Source organism: Coregonus lavaretus, assembly GCF_964263955.1.
Source record: "Coregonus lavaretus genome assembly, chromosome: 16".
NCBI classification, from domain to species: domain Eukaryota; kingdom Metazoa; phylum Chordata; class Actinopteri; order Salmoniformes; family Salmonidae; genus Coregonus; species Coregonus lavaretus.
This window is the reverse complement of record NC_140003.1, coordinates 50,169,971-50,195,486: the sequence shown is the minus strand read 5'-3', so window position 1 is coordinate 50,195,486 and position 25,516 is coordinate 50,169,971. Positions and strand designations below refer to the sequence as shown.

At 48.3% G+C, this 25,516-nt stretch overlaps 1 protein-coding gene across 4 annotated transcripts in view; it reads right to left on the bottom strand.

Annotated features, from left to right (window-relative positions):
• Positions 1-8,948: 8,948 nt before the first annotated feature.
• The window catches only part of igf2bp2a (insulin-like growth factor 2 mRNA binding protein 2a), a 103,273-nt gene continuing 86,705 nt past the window's right edge, over positions 8,949-25,516 (bottom strand). Inside the window, exons 11-16 of one of the 4 annotated variants that reach the window (XM_084179554.1) lie at positions 20,990-21,058; positions 13,388-13,510; positions 9,918-9,992; positions 9,709-9,840; positions 9,504-9,617; positions 8,949-9,291 (exon numbers count right to left, since the gene is read on the bottom strand). In XM_084179554.1, the coding sequence (XP_084035680.1) occupies positions 9,193-9,291; positions 9,504-9,617; positions 9,709-9,840; positions 9,918-9,992; positions 13,388-13,510; positions 20,990-21,058 (612 nt within the window). In that variant the 3' untranslated portion in view covers positions 8,949-9,192. Of the gene's footprint in view, positions 9,292-9,503; positions 9,618-9,708; positions 9,841-9,917; positions 9,993-13,387; positions 13,511-14,037; positions 14,681-20,989; positions 21,059-25,516 lie in introns of those variants that run through there. The other 3 variants (XM_084179555.1, XM_084179552.1, XM_084179553.1) reach the window with 3 other exon arrangements.

Genomic DNA, 25,516 nt, shown 5'->3' with positions numbered 1-25,516 from the left:
AAGCTTCCTGCCATCCAGGACCTCTATACCAGGCGGTGTCAGAGGAAGGTCCTCAAAATTGTCAAAGACTCCAGCCACCCTAGTCATAGACTGTTCTCTCTGCTACCGCACGGCAAGCGGTACCGGAGTGCCAAGTCTAGGTCCAAAATACTTCTCAACAGCTTCTATCCCAAGCCATAAGACTCCTGAACAGCTAATCATGGCCCACCCCCTCTTTTACGCTGCTGCTACTCTGTTTACTATTTATGCATAGTCACTTTAACTCTACCCACATGTACATATGACCTCAACTACCTCAACTAGCCGGTGCCCCTGCACATTGACTCTGCACCGGTACCCCCTGTATATAGCCTCTCTACTGTTATTTCACATTGACTCTGCACCGGTACCCCCCTGTATATAGCCTCCCTACTGTTATTTCACATTGACTCTGCACCGGTACCCCCTGTATATAGCCTCCCTACTGTTATTTTATTTTACTTCTGCTCTTTTTTTCTCAACACTTTTTTGTTGTTTTATTTTACATTTTTTATTAAAAAATAAATGCATTGTTGGGCAGTAAGTAAGCATTTCACTGTAATGTCTACACCTGTTGTATTCGGCCATTTTGATTTGATGTCGGTATGAACCCCTTTAAATCCACCCTTAATTTCTCTGTACTGCGATTTCATTTAAAATCCTGTTATAGTTTTAATAAGAGGCTGAGTGGTGTCCAGTCTAATAAAGTTTACAAAATGTATATTATGGCTCCTTAGTCCCTAATATTGAGCACTACTTTAGACCAGAGCCTTATGGAAGGGCCCACAGGGTTAGGGTCAAAGTAGTGCACTATATAGGGAATAGGGTGCCATTCTCTGGTCTAAAGTAGTGCACTATATAGGGAATAGGGTGCTATTTGGGACGCATCCATTGTGTCATTACTAGTCGGCTGGACCTGAAGAGGTTTTAGACTGAAATATTTTTTCTTGATTGAAAAAATAAATACAATAGAAATGCTGAAAAGGTTCAGTTAACAAGGCATTGATACAACGTGTTAAAAGCTTCAGTTAACAAGGCATTGATACAACGTGTTAAAAGCTTCAGTTAACAAGGCATTGATACAACGTGTTAAAAGGTTCAGTTAACAAGGCATTGATACAACGTGTTAAAAGGTTCAGTTAACAAGGCATTGATACAACGTGTTAAAAGGTTAGGGTTAGGGTTAGGGTTAGGGTTAGGGTCAGATTGGTCTGAGGTACTCTGGTGACTGAGGTAGATCAGGATAATGACATGATGTACTGGTCACATCCTCAACGTTTACATTCTCCTGCTTCAGATCTTCACCAACTATCACTGTCTGCGGCCCAATTGGCACCCAGTTCCTACAAGCCCTGATCAAAAGTAGTGCGCTATATAGTGAATATGTTGCCGTTATGTTCACATCACTGTTCAAACCATAATGTGATGTTGAACTGTTCCACATCATCACTGTTCAAACCATAATGTGATGTTGAACTGTTCCACATCATCACTGTTCAAACCATAATGTGATGTTGAACTGTTCCACATCATCACTGTTCAAACCATAATGTGATGTTTCAATTATTATTGATCTCATGTTTTTATTTAGATTGTATTGTGATTGTATTGTATTATAATTCATTGTCTTGTTTTCAAGAAAACCAAACACTTCCCTTCAAAGTAACATGGCCCCACTGAGGAGGAAAAAAAAGACTTGTTTCTTATTAATAGAAAACAAAATATAAATTCATAAATATTACTCTCTCTCTCTCTCTCTCTCTCTCTTTATATGTGTGTGTGTGTGTATATATTATTGATACGGTATCGGTCAAAAGTTTGGACACACCTCCTCATTCAAGGGTTTTTCTTTATTTTTTACTATTTTCTACATTGTAGAATAATAGTGAAGACATCAAAACTATGACATAACACATATGGAATCATGTAGTAACCAAAAAAGTGTTAAACAAAATATATTTTATATTTGAGATTCTTCAAATAGCCACCCTTTGCCTTGATGACAGCTTTGCACACTCTTGGAATTCTCTCAACCAGCTTCATGAGGTAGTCACCTGGAATGCATATCAATTAACAGGTGTGCCTTGTTAAAAGTTAATTTGTGGAATTTATTTCCATCTTAATGCGTTTGAGCCAATCAGTTGTGTTGTGACAAAGTGTGTGGGGGGGGGGGGGGGGGGGGGGGGGGGGGGGGGGGTATACAGAAGATAGCCCTATTTGGTAAAAGTCCATATTATGACAAGAACAAGTTCATTAGAGTTACCAGCCTCAGAAATTGCAGCCCAGTTCAAGTAACAGACACATCTCAACATAAACTGTTCAGAGGGGACTGTGTGAATCAGGCCTTCATGGCCGAATTGCTGCAAAGAAACCACCACTAAAGGACACCCATAATAAGAAGAGACTTGCTTGGGCCAAGAAACAAGAGCAATGGACATTAGACCAGTGGAAATTTGTCCTTTGGTCTGGAGTCCAAATGTGAGATTTTTGGTTCCAACCGCCGTGTCTTTGTGAGACGCTGTGTGGGTGAACGGATGATCCCTGCATGTGTAGTTCTCACCGTAAAGCATGGAGGAGGAGGTGTTATGGTGTGGGGGTGCTTTGCTGGTGACACTGTCTGTGATTTATTTAGAATTCAAGGCACACTTAACCAGCATGGCTACCACAGCATTCTACAGCGATACGCCATCCCATCTGGTTTGGGCTTAATGGGACTATAATTTGTTTTTCAACAGGACAATGACCCAACACACCTCCAGGCTGTGTAAGGGCTATTTTACCAAGAAGGAGAGTGATGGAGTGCTGCATCAGATGACCTGGCCTCCACAATCCCCCGACCTCAACCCAGTTGAGATTATTTGGGATGAGTCGGACGGCAGAGTGAAGGAAAAGCAGCCAACAAGTGCTCAGCATATGTGGGACCTCCTTCAAGACTGTTGGAAAAGCATTCCAGGTGAAGCTGGTTGAGAGAATGCCAAGAGTGTGCAAAACTGTCATCAAGGCAAAGGGTGGCTATTTGTAGAATCTCAAATATAAAATATATTTTGATTTGTTTAACACTTTTTAGGTTACTACATGATTGCATATGTGTTATTTCATAGTTTTGATGTCTTCACTATTATTCTACAATGTAAAAAATAGTAAATATAAAGAAACCCTTGAATGAGTAGGTGTCCATACTTTTGACTTGTACTATATGTGTGTGTGTATGTATGTATGTATGTATGTGTGTGTGTGTGTGTGTGTGTGTGTGTGTGTGTGTGTGTGTGTGTGTGTGTGTGTGTGTGTGTGTGTGTGTGTATATATACACACACACACACACATTGTATTCAGACCCCTTGACTTTTTCCACATTTTGTTACATTACAGCCTTATTCTAAAGTGGATTAAATGTTTTTCCCCTCATCAATCTACACACAATACCTCATAATGACAAAGCAAAAACAGGTTTTTAGATACTTTTGCAAATAAAATAAAAATCGGAAATATCACATTTACATAAGTATTCAGACCCTTTACTCAGTACTTTGTTGAAGCACATTTGGCAGCGATTACAGCCTTGAGTCTTCTTGGGTATGACGCTACAAGCTTGGCACACCTGTATTTGGGGAGTTTCTCCCATTCTTCTCTGCAGATCCTCTCAAGCTCTGTCAGGTTGGATGGGGAGCGTCGCTGCACAGCTATTTTCAGGTATCTGCATAGATGTTCGGTCAGGTTCAAGCCCGGGCTCTGGCTGGGCCACTCAAGGACATTCAGAGACTTGTCCCGAAGCCTCTCCTGCGTTGTCTTGGCTGTGTGCTTAGGGTTGTTGTCCTGTTGGACGGTGAACCTTCGTCCCCAGTCTGAGGTCCTGAGCGCTCTGGAGCAGGTTTTCATCAAGGATCTCTCTGTACTTTGCTCCGTTCATCTTTCCCTCGATCCTGACTAGTCTCCCAGTCCCTGCCGCTGAAAGACATCCCCACAGCATGATGCTGCCACCACCTTGCTTCACCGTAGTGATGGTATTGGCCAGGTGATGAGTGGTGCCTGGTTTCCTCCAGATGTGACGCTTGGCATTCAGGCCAAAGAGTTCAATCTTGGTTTCATCAGACCAGAGAATCTTGTTTCTCATTGTCTGAGAGTCCTTTAGGTGCCTTTTGGCAAACTCCAAGTGGGCTGTCATGTGCCTTTTACTGTGGAGTGGCTTCCGTCTGGCCACTCTAGCATAAAGGCCTGATTGGTGGAGTGCTGCAGAGATGGTTGTCCTTCTGGAAGGTTCTCCCATCTCCACAGAGGAACTCTGGAGCTCTGTCAGAGTGACCATCGGGTTCATGGTCACCTCCCTGACCAAGACCCTTCTCCCCAGATTGCTCAGTTTGGCCGGGTGGCCAGCTCTTGGAAGAGTCTTGGTGGTTCCAAACTTCTTCAATTTAAGAATGATGGAGGCCACTGTGTTCTTGGGGACCCTCAATGCTGCAGAAATGTTTTGGTACCCTTCCCCAGATATGTGCCTCGACACAATCCTGTCTCAGAGCTCTACAGACAATTCCTTCGACCTCATGGCTTGGTTTTTGTTCTAACATGCACTGTCAACTGTGGGACCTTATATAGACAGGTGTGTGCCTTTCCAAATCATGTCCAATCAATTGAATTTACCACAGGTGGACTCCAATCAAGTTGTAGAAACATCTCAAGGATGATCAATGGAAACAGGATGCACCTTAGCTCAATTTCGAGTCTCATAGCAAAGCGTCTGAATACTTATGTAAATAAGGTATTTCTGGTTTTTATTTTAAATACATTTGCAAAAATGTTGAAAAGCCTGTTTTCACTTTGCCATTATGGGGTATTGTGCGTAGATTGATGAGGAAAACAATTTATGAGTAAGGTCACTAGCTTCCATGGTGTCTCCTTAATAAAGCACAAAGAGATATCAGACACCTGCATGTCCAGCTGGCTGTTGAAACAGAGTCAGATCAGACACCTGCATGTCCAGCTGGCTGTTGAAACAGAGTCAGATCAGACACCTGCATGTCCAGCTGGCTGTTGAAACAGAGTCAGATCAGACACCTGCATGTCCAGCTGGCTGTTGAAACAGAGTCAGATCAGACACCTGCATGTCCAGCTGGCTGTTGAAACAGAGTCAGATCAGACACCTGCATGTCCAGCTGGCTGTTGAAACAGAGTCAGATCAGACACCTGCATGTCCAGCTGGCTGTTGAAACAGAGTCAGATCAGACACCTGCATGTCCAGCTGGCTGTTGAAACAGAGTCAGATCAGACACCTGCATGTCCAGCTGGCTGTTGAAACTGTTGGTCAGATTGTTTAAAACAATACAAGATGAAAATCTAAAACGATATGGCGGTCCGCGCCATTCTGGCTAATGGACATGTAAGGGTTGATATTTCTAAAAGGCTTTATATTTTACATTCACAGCTGGCACGCCATTTTAGAAAGCTCCCTGACTGACTGAGAGACAGGTGTAAAGCAAAATGCTCTGAGGCTCTGAAGGTGCTAAAGTTTACGCTTGGTGGTGCTTGGTGGAAGTGGCAGTTATTTCAATGTTGTTATTAAAAGGCTGCAAAAACTGCTTATTGAAAATAAAAACGTTATAATGTAAAAAACAAAACAAAGCCAGATGGTGGTAGGGATGTCCTTGTCCCCTGGCGGTAGGGATGTCCTTATCCCCTGGTGGTAGGGATGTCCTTATCCCCTGGTGGTAGGGATGTCCTTATCCCCTGGCGGTAGGGATGTCCTTGTCCCCTGGTGGTAGGGATGTCCTTATCCCCTGGCGGTAGGGATGTCCTTATCCCCTGGCGGTAGGGATGTCCTTGTCCCCTGGTGGTAGGGATGTCCTTATCCCCTGATGGTAGGGATGTCCTTATCCCCTGGTGGTAGGGATGTCCTTTTCCCCTGGTGGTAGGGATGTCCTTGTCCCCTGGTGGCGGTAGGGATGTCCTTGTCCCCTGGTGGCGGTAGGGATGTCCTTATCCCCTGGTGGCGGTAGGGATGTCCTTATCCCCTGGTGGTAGGGATGTCCTTTTCCCCTGGTGGTAGGGATGTCCTTGTCCCCTGGTGGCGGTAGGGATGTCCTTGTCCCCTGGTGGCGGTAGGGATGTCCTTATCCCCTGGTGGCGGTAGGGATGTCCTTATCCCCTGGCGGTAGGGATGTCCTTTTCCCCTGGCGGTAGGGATGTCCTTGTCCCCTGGTGGTGGTAGGGATGTCCTTATCCCCTGATGGTAGGGATGTCCTTATCCCCTGGTGGTAGGGATGTCCTTTTCCCCTGGTGGTAGGGATGTCCTTGTCCCCTGGTGGCGGTAGGGATGTCCTTGTCCCCTGGTGGCGGTAGGGATGTCCTTATCCCCTGGTGGCGGTAGGGATGTCCTTATCCCCTGGCGGTAGGGATGTCCTTTTCCCCTGGCGGTAGGGATGTCCTTGTCCCCTGGTGGTGGTAGGGATGTCCTTATCCCCTGGTGGTAGGGATGTCCTTATCCCCTGGTGGCGGTAGGGATGTCCTTGTCCCCTGGTGGCGGTAGGGATGTCCTTGTCCCCTGGTGGCGGTAGGGATGTCCTTGTCCCCTGGTGGCGGTAGGGATGTCCTTGTCCCCTGGTGGCGGTAGGGATGTCCTTATCCCCTGGTGGTAGGGATGTCCTTATCCCCTGGTGGCGGTAGGGATGTCCTTGTCCCCTGGTGGCGGTAGGGATGTCCTTATCCCCTGGTGGTAGGGATGTCCTTATCCCCTGGTGGTAGGGATGTCCTTATCCCCTGGTGGTAGGGATGTCCTTATCCCCTGGCGGTAGGGATGTCCTTATCCCCTGGTGGCGGTAGGGATGTCCTTGTCCCCTGGTGGCGGTAGGGATGTCCTTATCCCCTGGCGGTAGGGATGTCCTTATCCCCTGGCGTTGGCACACAGTAACAAAGATTCAGAACAATTAATGAATCCACTACGTTTTCTTGTTTATTGGATTTTTTGTTGGATTTTTCTTTGACCTTAAAATGCAAACAACTAAAGGATCTGAGTCGAAGAGGCGTCACTACAGACTTTTCCCCTTTTTACTGAAAGCTCATTTCAATCCAGGAAACAACATCCAGTTCTGTTAGATACAAAACTACAACATGTACAGTCATTCCATCTGCTGTGTTAGCAGAATAACAGTCTGTATACCAATGTATGTATATGGGGCTCTGGTCAAAAGTAGTGCACTATGTAGGGAATATGGTGTCATTTGGAACGCAGCATGTGTTCTACTCCGTGTGTCTTAATACTGTTAATACTGCTAAGGATACTGACTCCTTTTATTAAGGTTAACCACAAGCTGCTGTGACAGAAAGAGTCCTCCTCCCTGAATCACACCATCATACTCATCTCAACTACAGAACTAGCTTCATAATGCCATCATGTCAGTCTGTTAGGCCTACTGTATGTTAGTTAGTGCAACTAAAGCCATAACGTTATTATGGAGGTCGTCAGAATAGTTCCTGTTTGTTGTAACTGATAAGACAACAGATTCTCTGTCTGCTTCCATCCTCCTTATTCTCATTCTGTTAGATATCTCCTCCCCCTCTCCTCTCTCCTCTCCCCCTCTCTCCTCTCTCCTCTCCCCCTCCTCTCCTCTCCCCCTCCCCTCTCCTCTCTCCTCTCCTCTCTCCTCTCCCTCTCCTCTCCCCCTCCTCTCTCTCTCCTCTCTCTCTCCTCTCCCCCTACTCTCTCTCTCCTCTCTCTCTCCTCTCCCCCTCCTCTCTCCTCTCCTCTCTCTCTCCTCTCTCTCTCCTCTCTCCTCTCCCTCTCCTCTCCCCCTCCTCTCTCTCTCCTCTCTCTCTCCTCTCTCTCTCCTCTCCCCCTCCGCTCTCCTCTCCTCTCTCTCCTCTCTCTCTCCTCTCTCCTCTCTCTCTCCTCTCCCCCTCCTCTCTCCTCTCCTCTCGCTCTCATCTCCTCTCTCTCTCCTCTCCTCTCTCCTCTCCCCCTCCTCTCTCTCTCCTCTCCCCCTCCTCTCCTCTCCTCTCTCTCTCCTCTCTCCTCTCCTCTCCCCCTCCTCTCTCCTCTCCTCTCTCCTCTCCCCCTCCTCTCCCCCTCCTCTCTCTCTCCTCTCCCCCTCCTCTCCCCCTCCTCTCTCTCTCCTCTCTCTCTCCTCTCCCCCTCCGCTCTCCTCTCCTCTCTCTCCTCTCCTCTCCTCTCTCTCCTCTCTCCTCTCCTCTCCCTCTACTCTCTCCTCTCCCCCTCCTCTCTCCTCTCCCTCTACTCTCTCCTCTCCTCCTCCTCTCTCCTCTCTCCTCTCCCCCTCCTCTCTCTCTCCTCTCTCCTCTGCTCTCTCCTCTCCCTCTCCTCTCTCCTCTCCCCCTCCTCTCTCTCTCCTCTCTCTCTCCTCTCCCCCTACTCTCTCTTTCCTCTCTCTCTCCTCTCTCCTCTCCCCCTCCTCTCCCCCTCCTCTCTCTCTCCTCTCTCCTCTCCCTCTCCTCTCCCCCTCCGCTCTCCTCTCCTCTCTCTCTCCTCTCCTCTCCTCTCCTCTCCCCTCTCCTCTCCCTCTACTCTCTCCTCTCTCCTCTCCTCTCTCCTCTCCCTCTACTCTCTCCTCTCCTCCTCCTCTCTCCTCTCCCCCTCCTCTCTCTCTCCTCTCTCCTCTCCCTCTCTCCTCTCCTCCTCCTCTCTCCTCTCCCCCTCCTCTCTCCTCTCTCTCCTCTCTCTCTCCTCTCCCCCTCCCCTCTCTCCTCTCTCTCTCCTCTCTCCCCCCCTCTCCCTCTCCTCTCTCCCCCTCCTCTCTCCTCTCTCCTCTCCCTTCTCCTCTCTTTCATCTCCTCCTCCTCTCTCCTCTCTCCCCCTCCTCTCTCTTCTCCCCCTCCTCTCTCCTCTCTCTCCTCCCTCTCTCCTCTCCCTCTCCTCTCTCCCCCTCCTCTCTCCTCTCCCCCTCCCCTCTCTCCTCTCTCCTCTCCCCCTCCTCTCGCCTCTCCTCTCTCCTCTCCCCTCTCCCCTCTCTAGGCTGGCAGTGCACATAATGCCCCAAGCCTTTGGCTCTCATCAGTTTTCCCCCAATCAATTAAGTTATTTGGTTTTGTTCCCAATCTGCTGTTCTGCTTTGCTTTGTCCCATTGGCTGGTCTGGTCGTCCGTCCAGGTGGGAGGGCTACATTCATTAGCTGGTGCCCGCCGGAGGGAGGGAGGTTGGGAGGGAGGGAGCCGCCCCGCTCGACCTGCTGGTCACTTGGAATGGTGCATGCTGGGAGCTCCCTGCTGCTGGTGTTTCTGTTCCTGCTGTTTCACCTGCTGGATGATCTCACGGATCTTCCTCTGAGCAGACTGGAAGAAACAGATTTATCATTTGATAATGTCAAAGTGTGAGACTTGAATATTACACTGGTCCTGTGTGGCTCAGTTAGCAGAGCATGGCAGCCATAGGAAAATGTATGCACAGACTCCTGTAAGTCGCTTTGGAAAAAAGTGTCTGCTAAATGGCATATATTATTATATATTATATATGACTAGAGCAGATAATACATGATATCACATACCTGACTGGCGAAGAAATGCCCGCTAATCTTTACAAAGACCTCATCGTTCTCATCTGGCGTTTGGTCTCGTGGCACGATGACCTCCGCACTGGTCAGGTTCTGCAGTTCATTGACCTAGAGAGGACACAAAGGTCAAAGATCATGACCCCTGAGTGGAGAGACACTGACCGGTGCTGTGACTCCCAGGTGTTATTGTTATACTCACGGTCTTGCCCCCCTTTCCGATGACGCGTCCGGCTGCAGTCGAGGGAACTTTGATATGTGTCTCTAGCTTCACTTCCTCCTTCGCTGTGAAGAAGTTCTCCTCTTTCAGCTTCCCAAATATCCTGCCCTGGGCCTGAAGGACAGGAGAAGGCACTATGTATATGAAGTATGCTGAAGATGTTGACACTGTTCACATAGATCTGAGTTTACCTTAAACTGAGCCTCTGGAGGTCCGGTGATGATGACCATCCTCTCAGTGACGTCAGGGTTCTCTGCTGGGGCGATCTGGGGGACAGGGAGAGGAGAGAGGGGAGAGGGTCACCACCTCAATAATGCCTAGAGCCAGACCTGAGCCAAAGCTGTGGAGAGAACATGCCTTCCTCTTTAGGATGCCTGGTCTGTTATGGTTAGAGGGGATCTTTAGGATGCCTGGTCTGTTATGGTTAGAGGGGATCTTTAGGATGCCTGGTCTGTTATGGTTAGAGGGGATCTTTAGGATGCCTGGTCTGTTATGGTTAGAGGGGATCTTTAGGATGCCTGGTCTGTTATGGTTAGAGGGGATCTTTAGGATGCCTGGTCTGTTATGGTTAGAGGGGATCTTTAGGATGCCTGGTCTGTTATGGTTAAAATCAAATCAAATAAAATTTTATTGGTCACATGCGCCGAATACAACAGGTGCAGACATTACAGTGAAATGCTTACTTACAGCCCTTAACCAACAGTGCATTTATTTTTAACAAAAAAAAGTAAAAATAAAACAACAACAAAAAAAGTGTTGAGAAAAAAAAGAGCAGAAGTAAAATAAAATAACAGCAGGGAGGCTATATACAGGGGGGTACCGTTGCAGAGTCAATGTGCGGGGGCACCGGCTAGTTGAGGTAGTTGAGGTAATATGTACATGTGGGTAGAGTTAAAGTGACTATGCATAAATAATTAACAGAGTAGCAGCAGCATAAAAAGGATGGGGTGGGGGGGCAGTGCAAATAGTCTGGGTAGCCATGATTAGCTGTTCAGGAGTCTTATGGCTTGGGGGTAGAAGCTGTTCAGAAGTCTTTTGGACCTAGACTTGGCACTCCGGTACCGCTTGCCGTGCGGTAGCAGAGAGAACAGTCTATGACTAGGGTGGCTGGAGTCTTTGACAATTTTGAGGGCCTTCCTCTGACACCGCCTGGTATAGAGGTCCTGGATGGCAGGAAGCTTGGCCCCAGTGATGTACTGGGCCGTACGCACTACCCTCTGTAGTGCCTTGCGGTCAGAGGCCAAGCAGTTGCCATACCAGGCGGTGATGCAACCAGTCAGGATGCTCTCGATGGTGCAGCTGTAGAATTTTTTGAGGATCTGAGGACCCATGCCAAATATTTTCAGTCTCCTGAGGGGGAATAGGCTTTGTCGTGCCCTCTTCACAACTGTCTTGGTGTGTTTGGACCATGATAGTTCGTTGGTGATGTGGACACCAAGGAACTTGAAGCTCTCAACCTGTTCCACTACAGCCCCGTCGATGAGAATGGGGGCGTGCTCAGTCCTCTTTTTTTTCCTGTAGTCCACAATCATCTCCTTTGTCTTGGTCACGTTGAGGGAGAGGTTGTTGTCCTGGCACCACACGGCCAGGTCTCTGACCTCCTCCCTATAGGCTGTCTCATCGTTGTCGGTGATCAGGCCTACCACTGTTGTGTCGTCGGCAAACTTAATGATGGTGTTGGAGTCGTGCCTGGCCATGCAGTCATGGGTGAACAGAGAGTACAGGAGGGGATTGAGCACGCACCCCTGAGGGGCCCCCGTGTTGAGGATCAGTGTGGCAGATGTGTTGTTACCTACCCTTACCACCTGGGGGCGGCCCGTCAGGAAGTCCAGGATCCAGTTGCAGAGGGAGGTGTTTAGTCCCAGGATCCTTAGCTTAGTGATGAGCTTAGAGGGCACTATGGTGTTGAATGCTGAGCTGTAGTCAATGAATAGCATTCTCACGCAGGTGTTCCTCTTGTCCAGGTGGGAAAGGGCAGTGTGGAGTGCAATAGAGATTGCATCATCTGTGGATCTGTTGGGGCGGTATGCAAATTGGAGTGGGTCTAGGGTTTCTGGGATAATGCTGTTGATGTGAGCCATGACCAGCCTTTCAAAGCACTTCATGGCTACAGACGTCAGTGCTACGGGTCGGTAGTCATTTAGGCAGGTTATCTTAGAGTCCTTGGGCACGGGGACTATGGTGGTCTGCTTGAAACATGTTGGTATTACAGACTCAGTCAGGGACATGTTGAAAATGTCAGTGAAGACACATGCCAGTTGGTCAGCACATGCTCGGAGTACACGTCCTGGTAATCCGTCTGGTCCTGCGGCCTTGTGAATGTTGACCTGCTTAAAAGTCTTACTCACATCGGCTACGGAGAGCGTGATCACATAGTCATCCGGAACAGCTGGTGCTCTCATGCATGCTTCAGTGTTGCTTGCCTCGAAGCGAGCATAGAAGTGGTTTAGCTCGTCTGGTAGGCTTGTGTCACTGGGCAGCTCGCGGCTGTGCTTCCCTTTGTAGTCTGTAATAGTTTTCAAGCCCTGCCACATCCGACGAGCGTCAGAGCCAGTGTAGTACAATTCAATCTTAGTCCTGTATTGACTCTTTGCCTGTTTGATGGTTCGTCGGAGGTCATAGCGGGATTTCTTATAAGCGTCCGGGTTAGAGTCCCGTTCCTTGAAAGCGGCAGCTCTACCCTTTAGCTCAGTGCGGATGTTTCCTGTAATCCATGGCTTCTGGTTAGAGGGGATCTTCTGGTTAGTGGTCCTCTGTAGCTCAGCTGGTAGAGCACGGCACTTGTAACGCCAAGGTAGTGGGTTCGATCCCCGGGACCACCCATACACAAAAATGTATGCACGCATGACTGTAAGTCGCTTTGGATAAAAGCGTCTGCTAAATGGCTTATTTATTTTTATTTTATCTTTAGGATGCCTGGTCTGTTATGGTTAGAGGGGATCTTTAGGATGCATGGTCTGTTATGGTTAGAGGGGATCTTTAGGAAGCCTGGTCTGTTAGTCAGCTATCAACAGAGACAGTTTGTAGAGATATAGGAGTCTAACATCGTCAGCAGGAGTCCAGAAAGCCCCAGTGACTCAACCAGCCCTTACCACAGAACAGTGACTCAACCAGCCCTGACCACAGAACAGTGACTTAACCAGCCCTGACCACAGAACAGTGACTCAACCAGCCCTGACCACAGAACAGTGACTCAACCAGCCCTGACCACAGAACAGTGACTCAACCAGCCCTGACCACAGAACAGTGACTCAACCAGCCCTGACCACAGAACAGTGGCTCAACCAGCCCTGACCACAGAACAGTGACTCAACCAGCCCTGACCACAGAACAGTGACTCAACCAGCCCTGACCACAGAACAGTGACTCAACCAGCCCTGACCACAGAACAGTGACTCAACCAGCCCTGACCACAGAACAGTGACTCAACCAGCCCTGACCACAGAACAGTGACTCAACCAGCCCTGACCACAGAACAGTGACGTTCAAGAGTTGGATGATCCTGAGATGCTTTCAAGGCACTTTGCTTTCCTTAGGTGCAGTAAGTATATATTTTTTGTAACCACATTTTCTAATGTAAATAGTTTATGATTTGCTTTTCTTAAAGGAATAAGAAGTACTGTACAGCCTGGTGTTGTTGGAAAAGGAGAGGTCCTCCTACCTTGATGGAGGCCCCAGCGAAGCGTGCTAGCTGTTTGATGTGCTGCCCCTTCTTCCCGATCAGGGCCCCTACAGCCTGGGGGGGGATTAACAGATACACCACTTCCTGGTCTGGAGGCTGCTGCTGAGAGAGACAACACACAGAAGGGCTCTGGTCTGGAGGCTGCTGCTGAGAGAGACAACACACAGAAGGGCTCTGGTCTGGAGGCTGCTGCTGAGAGAGACAACACACAGAAGGGCTCTGGTCTGGAGGCTGCTGCTGAGAGAGACAACACACAGAAGGGCTCTGGTCTGGAGGCTGCTGCTGAGAGAGACAACACACAGAAGGGCTCTGGTCTGGAGGCTGCTGCTGAGAGAGACAACACACAGAAATGCTCTGGTCTGGAGGCTGCTGCTGAGAGAGACAACACACAGAAGGGCTCTGGTCTGGAGGCTGCTGCTGAGAGAGACAACACACAGAAGGTCTCTGGTCTGGAGGCTGCTGCTGAGAGAGACAACACACAGAAGGGCTCTGGTCTGGAGGCTGCTGCTGAGAGAGACAACACACAGAAGGGCTCTGGTCTGGAGGCTGCTGCTGAGAGAGACAACACACAGAAGGGCTCTGGTCTGGAGGCTGCTGCTGAGAGAGACAACACACAGAAGGGCTCTGGTCTGGAGGCTGCTGCTGAGAGAGACAACACACAGAAGGGCTCTGGTCTGGAGGCTGCTGCTGAGAGAGTCAACACACAGAAGGGCTCTGGTCTGGAGGCTGCTGCTGAGAGAGACAACACACAGAAGGGCTCTGGTCTGGAGGCTGCTGCTGAGAGAGACAACACACAGAAGGGCTCTGGTCTGGAGGCTGCTGCTGAGAGAGACAACACACAGAAGGGCTCTGGTCTGGAGGCTGCTGCTGAGAGAGACAACACACAGAAGGGCTCTGGTCTGGAGGCTGCTGCTGAGAGAGACAACACACAGAAGGGCTCTGGTCTGGAGGCTGCTGCTGAGAGAGACAACACACAGAAGGGCTCTGGTCTGGAGGCTGCTGCTGAGAGAGACAACACACAGAAGGGCTCTGGTCTGGAGGCTGCTGCTGAGAGAGACAACACACAGAAATGCTCTGGTCTGGAGGCTGCTGCTGAGAGAGACAACACACAGAAGGGCTCTGGTCTGGAGGCTGCTGCTGAGAGAGACAACACACAGAAGGGCTCTGGTCTGGAGGCTGCTGCTGAGAGAGACAACACACAGAAGGGCTCTGGTCTGGAGGCTGCTGCTGAGAGAGACAACACACAGAAGGGCTCTGGTCTGGAGGCTGCTGCTGAGAGAGACAACACACAGAAGGTCTCTCTCTCATTTTGACATTAAAAGTTCACCTCAGCTCAGCTCTTGCTTCTATAATTATCCAAAATTAAAACCAAGGTAAACTGAAATTTATAAAAAAAAGTATATATATATATATACTGAAACTATTATATTTCACTGCAAACTAACAACAACAAAAAACATTAATTATGTTTAGTTTAGTTTTTTTCTTCTAAACTTTGGGCAAAAATCTAAATGGGGTTTAAGCTTTTTTTCCTAATGGGGTTTTCAAATGTCAAGTTTCAATGTCACAAGTACAGGTACAGGGACAGGGACAGGGACAGGGACAGGGACAGGGACAGGGACAGGGCGGAGTACAGGGACAGGGACAGGGACAGGGACAGGGACAGGTACAGGGACAGGGACAGGGACAGAGGCAGGGACAGGGACAGGGACAGGGACAGGTACAGGGACAGGGACAGGGACAGGGACAGGGACAGAGGCAGGGACAGGTACAGGGACAGGGACAGGGACAGAGACAGGGACAGGGACAGGGACAGGTACAGGGACAGGGACAGGGGCAGGGACAGGGACAGAGGCAGGGACAGGTACAGGGACAGGGACAGGGACAGAGACAGGTACAGGGACAGGGACAGGGACAGGGACAGGGACAGAGACAGGTACAGGGACAGGGACAGGGACAGGTACAGGGACAGGGACAGGGACAGGGACAGGTACAAGCCTTTCTAGCGAACTTAAAACCCAACAATGCAATAATCAATGACAATGAAATACTACTAGAAAAAAACACACAAGAAATAAGAAGAAATATGAAGAACAAAATAAGTAAATAATCAGCTATATACAGGGTCAGTCCCAGGGTCAGTAGCTATATACAGGGTCAGTAGCTATATACAGGGACAGTTCCAGGGTCAGTAGCTATATACAGGGTCAGTTCCAGGGTCAGTAGCTATATACAGGGTCAGTTCCAGGGTCAGTAGCTATATACAGGGACAGTTCCAGGGTCAGTAGCTATATACAGGGACAGTTCCAGGGTCAGTAGCTATATACAGGGTCAGTTCCAGGGTCAGTAGCTATATACAGGGACAGTTCCAGGGTCAGTTCCAGGGTCAGTAGCTATATACAGGGTCAGTTCCAGGGTCAGTAGCTATATACAGGGTCAGTTCCAGGGTCAGTAGCTATATACAGGGACAGTTCCAGGGTCAGTAGCTATATACAGGGTCAGTTCCAGGGTCAGTAGCTATATACAGGGACAGTTCCAGGGTCAGTTCCAGGGTCAGTAGCTATATACAGGGTGAGTAGCTATATACAGGGTCAGTTCCAGGGTCAGTAGCTATATACAGGGTCAGTTCCAGGGTCAGTAGCTATATACAGGGTCAGTTCCAGGGTCAGTAGCTATATACAGGGTCAGTAGCTATATACAGGGTCAGTTCCAGGGTCAGTAGCTATATACAGGGTCAGTTCCAGGGTCAGTAGCTATATACAGGGTCAGTTCCAGGGTCAGTAGCTATATACAGGGTCAGTAGCTATATACAGGGTCAGTTCCAGGGTCAGTAGCTATATACAGGGTCAGTTCCAGGGTCAGTAGCTATATACAGGGTCAGTTCCAGGGTCAGTAGCTATATACAGGGTCAGTTCCAGGGTCAGTAGCTATATACAGGGTCAGTTCCAGGGTCAGTAGCTATATACAGGGTCAGTTCCAGGGTCAGTAGCTATATACAGGGTCAGTTCCAGGGTCAGTAGCTATATACAGGGACAGTTCCAGGGTCAGTAGCTATATACAGGGTCAGTAGCTATATACAGGGACAGTTCCAGGGTCAGTAGCTATATACAGGGACAGTAGCTATATACAGGGTCAGTTCCAGGGTCAGTAGCTATATACAGGGTCAGTTCCAGGGTCAGTAGCTATATACAGGGACAGTTCCAGGGTCAGTAGCTATATACAGGGTCAGTTCCAGGGTCAGTAGCTATATACAGGGACAGTTCCAGGGTCAGTAGCTATATACAGGGACAGTTCCAGGGTCAGTAGCTATATACAGGGACAGTTCCAGGGTCAGTAGCTATATACAGGGTCAGTAGCTATATACAGGGTCAGTTCCAGGGTCAGTAGCTATATACAGGGTCAGTTCCAGGGTCAGTAGCTATATACAGGGTCAGTTCCAGGGTCAGTAGCTATATACAGTTCCAGGGTCAGTAGCTATATACAGGGTTAGTTCCAGGGTCAGTAGCTATATACAGGGTCAGTAGTTATATCCCTGTCCCCTTACCCCTATACATATCTACCTCCATCACTCCAGTATCCCTGTCCCCTTACCCCTATACATATCTACCTCCATCACTCCAGTATCCCTGTCCCCTTACCCCTATACATATCTACCTCCATCACTCCAGTATCCCTGTCCCCTTACCCCTATACATATCTACCTCCATCACTCCAGTATCCCTGTCCCCTTACCCCTATACATATCTACCTCCATCACTCCAGTATCCCTGTCACCTTACCCCTATACATATCTACCTCCATCACTCCAGTATCCCTATCCCCTTACCCCTATACATATCTACCTCCATCACTCCAGTATCCCTGTCCCCTTACCCCTATACATATCTACCTCCATCACTCCAGTATCCCTGTCCCCTTACCCCTATACATATCTACCTCCATCACTCCAGTATCCCTGTCCCCTGACCCCTATACATATCTACCTCCATCACTCCAGTATCCCTGTCCCCTGACCCCTATACATATCTACCTCCATCACTCCAGTATCCCTGTCCCCTTACCCCTATACATATCTACCTCCATCACTCCAGTATCCCTGTCCCCTTACCCCTATACATATCTACCTCCATCACTCCAGTATCCCTGTCCCCTTACCCCTATACATATCTACCTCCATCACTCCAGTATCCCTGTCCCCTTACCCCTATACATATCTACCTCCATCACTCCAGTATCCCTGTCCCCTTACCTATACATATCTACCTCCATCACTCCAGTATCCCTGTCACCTTACCCCTATACATATCTACCTCCATCACTCCAGTATCCCTGTCCCCTTACCCCTATACATATCTACCTCCATCACTCCAGTATCCCTGTCCCCTTACCCCTATACATATCTACCTCCATCACTCCAGTATCCCTGTCCCCTTAACCCTATACATATCTACCTCCATCACTCCAGTATCCCTGTCCCCTTACCCCTATACATATCAACCTCCATCACTCCAGTATCCCTGTCCCCTTACCCCTATACATATCTACCTCCATCACTCCAGTATCCCTGTCCCCTTACCCCTATACATATCTACCTCCATCACTCCGGATATAAGATAAACAGAGTAGCAGCAGCTTGTATGTGAGTGGGTGTGTAGAGTCAGTATAAATATATGTGCATATTATATGTGAGTGATCAGATGATGGAGTGTGTGTGAGTGTGTGTGTTGGAGTGACAGTGTGTGTGAGTGATCAGATGATGGAGTGAGTGTGAGTGTGTGTGTTGGAGTGACAGTGTGTGTGAGTGATCAGATGATGGAGTGAGTGTGTATAAAGATACATGGTGAACTCAGATAGTCTGTGTAGCTATTCTGTCAGCTATTTATCAGTCTTATTGCTTGGGGGTAGAAGCTGTTCAAGAACCTGTTGGTGCCAGACTTGCCATGCGGAAGCAGAGAGAATAGTCTATGGTGTGGGTGGTTGGAGTCTTTAACGATTTTCTAGGCCTTCCTTCCACACCGCCTGATATAAATGTCCTGGATGGCAGGGAGCTCTGGTATAGAGGTGGAATCCAATTCACCAGGAATCCAGCAAGCATCTCGACCACAGTGCTTCAGAAATATAGCTTCCTCGTGTCGAAGATTGTGTCTGAGGTCACTGTCCAGCCGGAAGGTCAACCTGGCAGGGCCTTAAGTGCCCCATGTAAGCTGCGGAAATACCTGAAGGCAGGTAAGGGTTTACAGAGTCACCTCTCCAGTTCTGACAGGCAAGGATGGCTGTTTACCCAAAGCTGTGTCCTGTGGCACTGGATCTGGTGTCTTCCCTTGCATCCCGTTCGTGGAGAGAATATTCTCTGTCTTTGGACAACCCATCAGGCTTGAGAAACCAAATGACCACCTCTCTGGAACCCAGTCTTCTTGAAGATAAACCCAAACATCTTGATTGGTTGAACAGAAACACATACACACACACACACACACAAGCTGGCTGGCTGGCTGGCTGGCTGGCTGGCTGGCTGGCTGTGAACTGAGATTTTGAAGAAGAGTTGTATTGCAGCTGTTTTTATTAACCCTCAGTGATACATGTTTAATATTACTTAAACATACACTACATGACCAAAAGTCTGTGGACACCTGCTCGTCGAACATCTCATTCCAAAATCGTGGGCATTAATATGGAGTTGATCCCCCCTTTGCTGCTATAACAGCCTCCACTCTTCTGGGAAGAGCATTAGTGAGGTCGGGCACTGATGTTGGGCGATTAGGCCTGGCTCGCAGTCGGCGTTCCAATTCATCCCAAAGGTGTTCGATGAGGTTGAGGTCAGGGCTCTGTGCAGGCCAGTCAAGTGCTTCCACACTGATCTCCACAAACCATTTCTGTATGGACCTCGCTTTGTGCACGGGGGCATTGTCATGCTGAAACAGGAAAGGTCCTTCCCCAAACTGTTGCCACAAAGTTGGAAGCGCAGAATCATCTAGAATGTCATTGTATGCTGTAGCGTTAAGATTTCCCTTCACTGGAACTAAGGGGCCTAGACCGAACCATGAAAAACAGCCCCAGACCATTATTTCTCCTTCACCAAACTTTACAGTTGGCACTATGCACTGGGGCAGGTAGCGTTCTCCTAGCATCCGCCAAACCCAGATTTGTCCATTGGACTGCCAGATGGTGACGCGTTATTCATCACTCCAGAGAACGTGTTTCCACTGCTCCAGAGTCCAATGGTGGTGAGCTTTACACCACTCCAGCCGACGCTTGGCATTGCGCATGGTGATCTTAGGCTTGTGTGCGGCTGCTCGGTCATGGAAACCCATTTCATAAAGCTCCCGACAAACAGTTATTGTGCTGACGTTGCTTCCAGAGGCAGTTTGGAACTCGGTAGTGAGTGTTGCAACCGAGGACAGACGATTTTTACATGCTACGCACTTCAGCACTCTGCGATTCCGTTCAGTGAGCTTGTGTGGCCTACCACTTCACGGCTGAGCCGGTGTTGCTCCTAGACATTTCCACCTTACAATAACAGCACTTACAGTTGACCAGGGCAGCTCTAGCATGCAATAAATTTGACGAACTGACTTGTTGGAAAGGTGGCATCATATGACGGTGCCACGTTGAAAGTCACTGAGCTCTTCAGTAAGGCCATTCTACTGCCAGTGTTTGTCTATGGAGATTGCATGGATGTGTGCTTGATTTGATACACCTGTCAGCAACGGGTGTGGCTGAAATAGCCAAATCCACTAATTTGAAGGGGTGTCCACATAAGGTAAAGGTACTTGATTCTTCTTACATCTACTACTAAAGTTAAAAAAGCATTGGATTGGTGTAAACATGAGCAAGGGAGTTTCCTTCCACCATATTTCTTGCACCAGTCTAGGTGCTTATCCTTTAAATCCAAGTCACATTAGGATTGATTTATAATTTAAACCCAAGAAAACCTATGTCCTGGCCTTGGAGTTGTACGGAGTCCTCTAGTGGTCAGAAGCCTGTGTTAGCGTGTTTTAGCGTGTGTTAGCGTGTGTTAGCGTGTGTTAGCCTGTGTTAGCATGGGCAGCACCATTGAATAATTTAGCCATTTTGATTTAGTCAACTGGGCGGGACTTCCAACTTCATTGGCTGGTCCCTCACTCCCTTCGTGAAGAATAAAATGTACTATTTCAAGATGGCGTTTTTCCCTCTCACAGACACCATCATGACACAGATACAAAGATGTCTACCCAGTGGCAGGAAGTGACATCCCCAAAAAACTAACTATAGGTCTACAACCCATAGAGTAAACGGCTCCTAGCCTCCCATAGGCTACTTACTAAAACGAATAAAACCTAAATAGAAATGTTTTTAATCAAACTGAAACTTAATAAAAACTACCTGAAACTGAACTGAATTTAAAATAAAAATCTAAAAACGAATATAAATAAAACCAAATATTAAATCATAAAATCAATAATAAACTTGATTAAAACAATGGCTTATTGCATGTCACCGTTCAGAAATAAAATGAGGACCTAAAATGTGTGTTAAATGTGTGTTAAATGTGTGTTAAATGTGTGTTAAATGTGTGTAAAATGTGTGTAAAATAGGACATACTGAGTGCTGGCGCTGTATGGTCCCGGCTGGTGGAAGCCCATATAAACCACCAAGATGTGAAGAGGGACTCTGTGTGGACAAACAGACGGGTTAGATGGGATGTTCAGAAGACACACATCTCTTCACAACTCCTCTGGGGTGTGGTAGTGTACTCACTATGAAGGGGCTGTAGTGTGTAGTGTGGTAGTGTACTCACTATGAAGGGGCTGTAGTGTGGTAGTGTACTCACTATGAAGGGGCTGTAGTGTGTAGTGTGGTAGTGTACTCACTATGAAGGGGCTGTAGTGTGGTAGTGTACTCACTATGAAGGGGCTGTAGTGTGTAGTGTGGTAGTGTACTCACTATGAAGGGGCTGTAGTGTGGTAGTGTACTCACTATGAAGGGGCTGTAGTGTGGTAGTGTACTCACTATGAAGGGGCTGTAGTGTGGTAGTGTACTCACTATGAAGGGGCTGTAGTGTGGTAGTGTACTCACTATGAAGGGGCTGTAGTGTGGTAGTGTACTCACTATGAAGGGGCTGTAGTGTGGTAGTGTACTCACTATGAAGGGGCTGTAGTGTGGTAGTGTACTCACTATGAAGGGGCTGTAGTGTGGTAGTGTACTCACTATGAAGGGGCTGTAGTGTGGTAGTGTACTCACTAGGAAGGGGCTGTAGTGTGGTAGTGTACTCACTAGGAAGGGGCTGTAGTGTGGTAGTGTACTCACTAGGAAGGGGCTGTAGTGTGGTAGTGTACTCACTAGGAAGGGGCTGTAGTGTGGTAGTGTACTCACTAGGAAGGGGCTGTAGTGTGGTAGTGTACTCACTAGGAAGGGGCTGTAGTGTGGTAGTGTACTCACTAGGAAGGGGCTGTAGTGTGGTAGTGTACTCACTATGAAGGGGCTGTAGTGTGGTAGTGTACTCACTAGGAAGGGGCTGTAGTGTGGTAGTGTACTCACTAGGAAGGGGCTGTAGTGTGGTAGTGTACTCACTATGAAGGGGCTGTAGTGTGGTAGTGTACTCACTATGAAGGGGCTGTAGTGTGGTAGTGTACTCACTATGAAGGGGCTGTAGTGTGTAGTGTGTAGTGTGGTAGTGTACTCACTATGAAGGGGCTGTAGTGTGGTAGTGTACTCACTATGAAGGGGCTGTAGTGTGGTAGTGTACTCACTATGAAGGGGCTGTAGTGTGGTAGTGTACTCACTATGAAGGGGCTGTAGTGTAGTAGTGTACTCACTAGGAAGGGGCTGTAGTGTGTAGTGTGGTAGTGTACTCACTAGGAAGGGGCTGTAGTGTGTAGTGTGGTAGTGTACTCACTATGAAGGGGCTGTAGTGTGGTAGTGTACTCACTATGAAGGGGCTGTAGTGTGGTAGTGTACTCACTATGAAGGGGCTGTAGTGTGGTAGTGTACTCACTATGAAGGGGCTGTAGTGTGGTAGTGTACTCACTATGAAGGGGCTGTAGTGTGTAGTGTACTCACTATGAAGGGGATGTAGTGTGGTAGTGTACTCACTATGAAGGGGCTGTAGTGTGGTAGTGTACTCACTATGAAGGGGCTGTAGTGTGGTAGTGTACTCACTATGAAGGGGCTGTAGTGTGTAGTGTACTCACTATGAAGGGGCTGTAGTGTGGTAGTGTACTCACTATGAAGGGGCTGTAGTGTGGTAGTGTACTCACTAGGAAGGGGCTGTAGTGTGGTAGTGTACTCACTATGAAGGGGCTGTAGTGTGGTAGTGTACTCACTATGAAGGGGCTGTAGTGTGGTAGTGTACTCACTATGAAGGGGCTGTAGTGTGGTAGTGTACTCACTATGAAGGGGCTGTAGTGTGGTAGTGTGGTAGTGTACTCACTAGGAAGGGGCTGTAGTGTGGTAGTGTACTCACTAGGAAGGGGCTGTAGTGTGGTAGTGTACTCACTATGAAGGGGCTGTAGTGTGTAGTGTACTCACTATGAAGGGGCTGTAGTGTGGTAGTGTACTCACTATGAAGGGGCTGTAGTGTGGTAGTGTACTCACTATGAAGGGGCTGTAGTGTGTAGTGTGGTAGTGTACTCACTATGAAGGGGCTGTAGTGTGTAGTGTACTCACTATGAAGGGGCTGTAGTGTGGTAGTGTACTCACTATGAAGGGGCTGTAGTGTGGTAGTGTACTCACTAGGAAGGGGCTGTAGTGTGGTAGTGTACTCACTAGGAAGGGGCTGTAGTGTGGTAGTGTACTCACTATGAAGGGGCTGTAGTGTGGTAGTGTACTCACTAGGAAGGGGCTGTAGTGTGGTAGTGTACTCACTATGAAGGGGCTGTAGTGTGGTAGTGTACTCACTATGAAGGGGCTGTAGTGTGGTAGTGTGCTCACTATGAAGGGGCTGTAGTGTGGTAGTGTACTCACTATGAAGGGGCTGTAGTGTGGTAGTGTACTCACTATGAAGGGGCTGTAGTGTGGTAGTGTACTCACTAGGAAGGGGCTGTAGTGTGGTAGTGTACTCACTATGAAGGGGCTGTAGTGTGGTAGTGTACTCACTATGAAGGGGCTGTAGTGTGGTAGTGTACTCACTATGAAGGGGCTGTAGTGTGGTAGTGTGCTCACTATGAAGGGGCTGTAGTGTGGTAGTGTACTCACTATGAAGGGGCTGTAGTGTGGTAGTGTACTCACTATGAAGGGCCTGTAGTGTGTAGTGTACTCACTATGAAGGGGCTGTAGTGTGGTAGTGTACTCACTATGAAGGGGCTGTAGTGTGGTAGTGTACTCACTAGGAAGGGGCTGTAGTGTGGTAGTGTACTCACTATGAAGGGGCTGTAGTGTGGTAGTGTACTCACTATGAAGGGGCTGTAGTGTGTAGTGTACTCACTATGAAGGGGCTGTAGTGTGGTAGTGTACTCACTATGAAGGGGCTGTAGTGTGGTAGTGTACTCACTATGAAGGGGCTGTAGTGTGTAGTGTGGTAGTGTACTCACTATGAAGGGGCTGTAGTGTGTAGTGTACTCACTATGAAGGGGCTGTAGTGTGGTAGTGTACTCACTATGAAGGGGCTGTAGTGTGGTAGTGTACTCACTAGGAAGGGGCTGTAGTGTGGTAGTGTACTCACTATGAAGGGGCTGTAGTGTGGTAGTGTACTCACTAGGAAGGGGCTGTAGTGTGGTAGTGTACTCACTATGAAGGGGCTGTAGTGTGGTAGTGTACTCACTATGAAGGGGCTGTAGTGTGGTAGTGTACTCACTAGGAAGGGGCTGTAGTGTGGTAGTGTACTCACTATGAAGGGGCTGTAGTGTGGTAGTGTGGTAGTGTACTCACTATGAAGGGGCTGTAGTGTGGTAGTGTACTCACTATGAAGGGGCTGTAGTGTGGTAGTGTGGTAGTGTACTCACTATGAAGGGGCTGTAGTGTGGTAGTGTACTCACTATGAAGGGGCTGTAGTGTGGTAGTGTACTCACTATGAAGGGGCTGTAGTGTGGTAGTGTACTCACTATGAAGGGGCTGTAGTGTGGTAGTGTACTCACTATGAAGGGCCTGTAGTGTGTAGTGTACTCACTATGAAGGGGCTGTAGTGTGGTAGTCCTCCTGTATATTTCAGGTAAGAAGCGCTGTGTGTGACTCATATATTATACCTCTCACTTACATGCATGCACACACATTCTCAAACACACACTCACACATATTTACCTCTTCATTTCTCTGTAGAAATAAGGGGATTTCTGCTACTCCATATTGTATATAGGATAGCATGCCATGGAGTGTATTCACTAGGAAGGGCCTGTAGATTAGTGTAGTGTACTCACTAGGAAGGGTCTGTAGTGTAGTAGTGTACTCACTAGGAAGGGGCTGTAGTGTGGTAGTGTATTCACTAGGAAGGGCCTGTAGATTAGTGTAGTAGTGTGTAGTGTATTCACTAGGAAGGGGCTGTAGTGTGTAGTGTGGTAGTGTACTCACTAGGAAGGGGCTGTAGTGTGGTAGTGTACTCACTATGAAGGGGCTGTAGTGTGGTAGTGTATTCACTATGAAGGGGCTGTAGTGTGGTAGTGTACTCACTAGGAAGGGGCTGTAGTGTGGTAGTGTACTCACTATGAAGGGGCTGTAGTGTGGTAGTGTACTCACTAGGAAGGGGCTGTAGTGTGGTAGTGTACTCACTAGGAAGGGGCTGTAGTGTGTAGTGTACTCACTATGAAGGGGCTGTAGTGTGTAGTGTGTAGTGTGTAGTGTGGTAGTGTACTCACTATGAAGGGGCTGTAGTGTGTAGTGTGTAGTGTGTAGTGTGGTAGTGTACTCACTAGGAAGGGGCTGTAGTGTGGTAGTGTGGTAGTGTACTCACTAGGAAGGGGCTGTAGTGTATAGTGTGGTAGTGTACTCACTAGGAAGGGGCTGTAGTGTGGTAGTGTGGTAGTGTACTCACTAGGAAGGGGCTGTAGTGTGGTAGTGTGGTAGTGTACTCACTAGGAAGGGGCTGTAGTGTGGTAGTGTACTCACTAGGAAGGGCCTGTAGTGTAGTAGTGTACTCACTAGGAAGGGGCTGTAGTGTGGTAGTGTGGTAGTGTACTCACTAGGAAGGGCCTGTAGTGT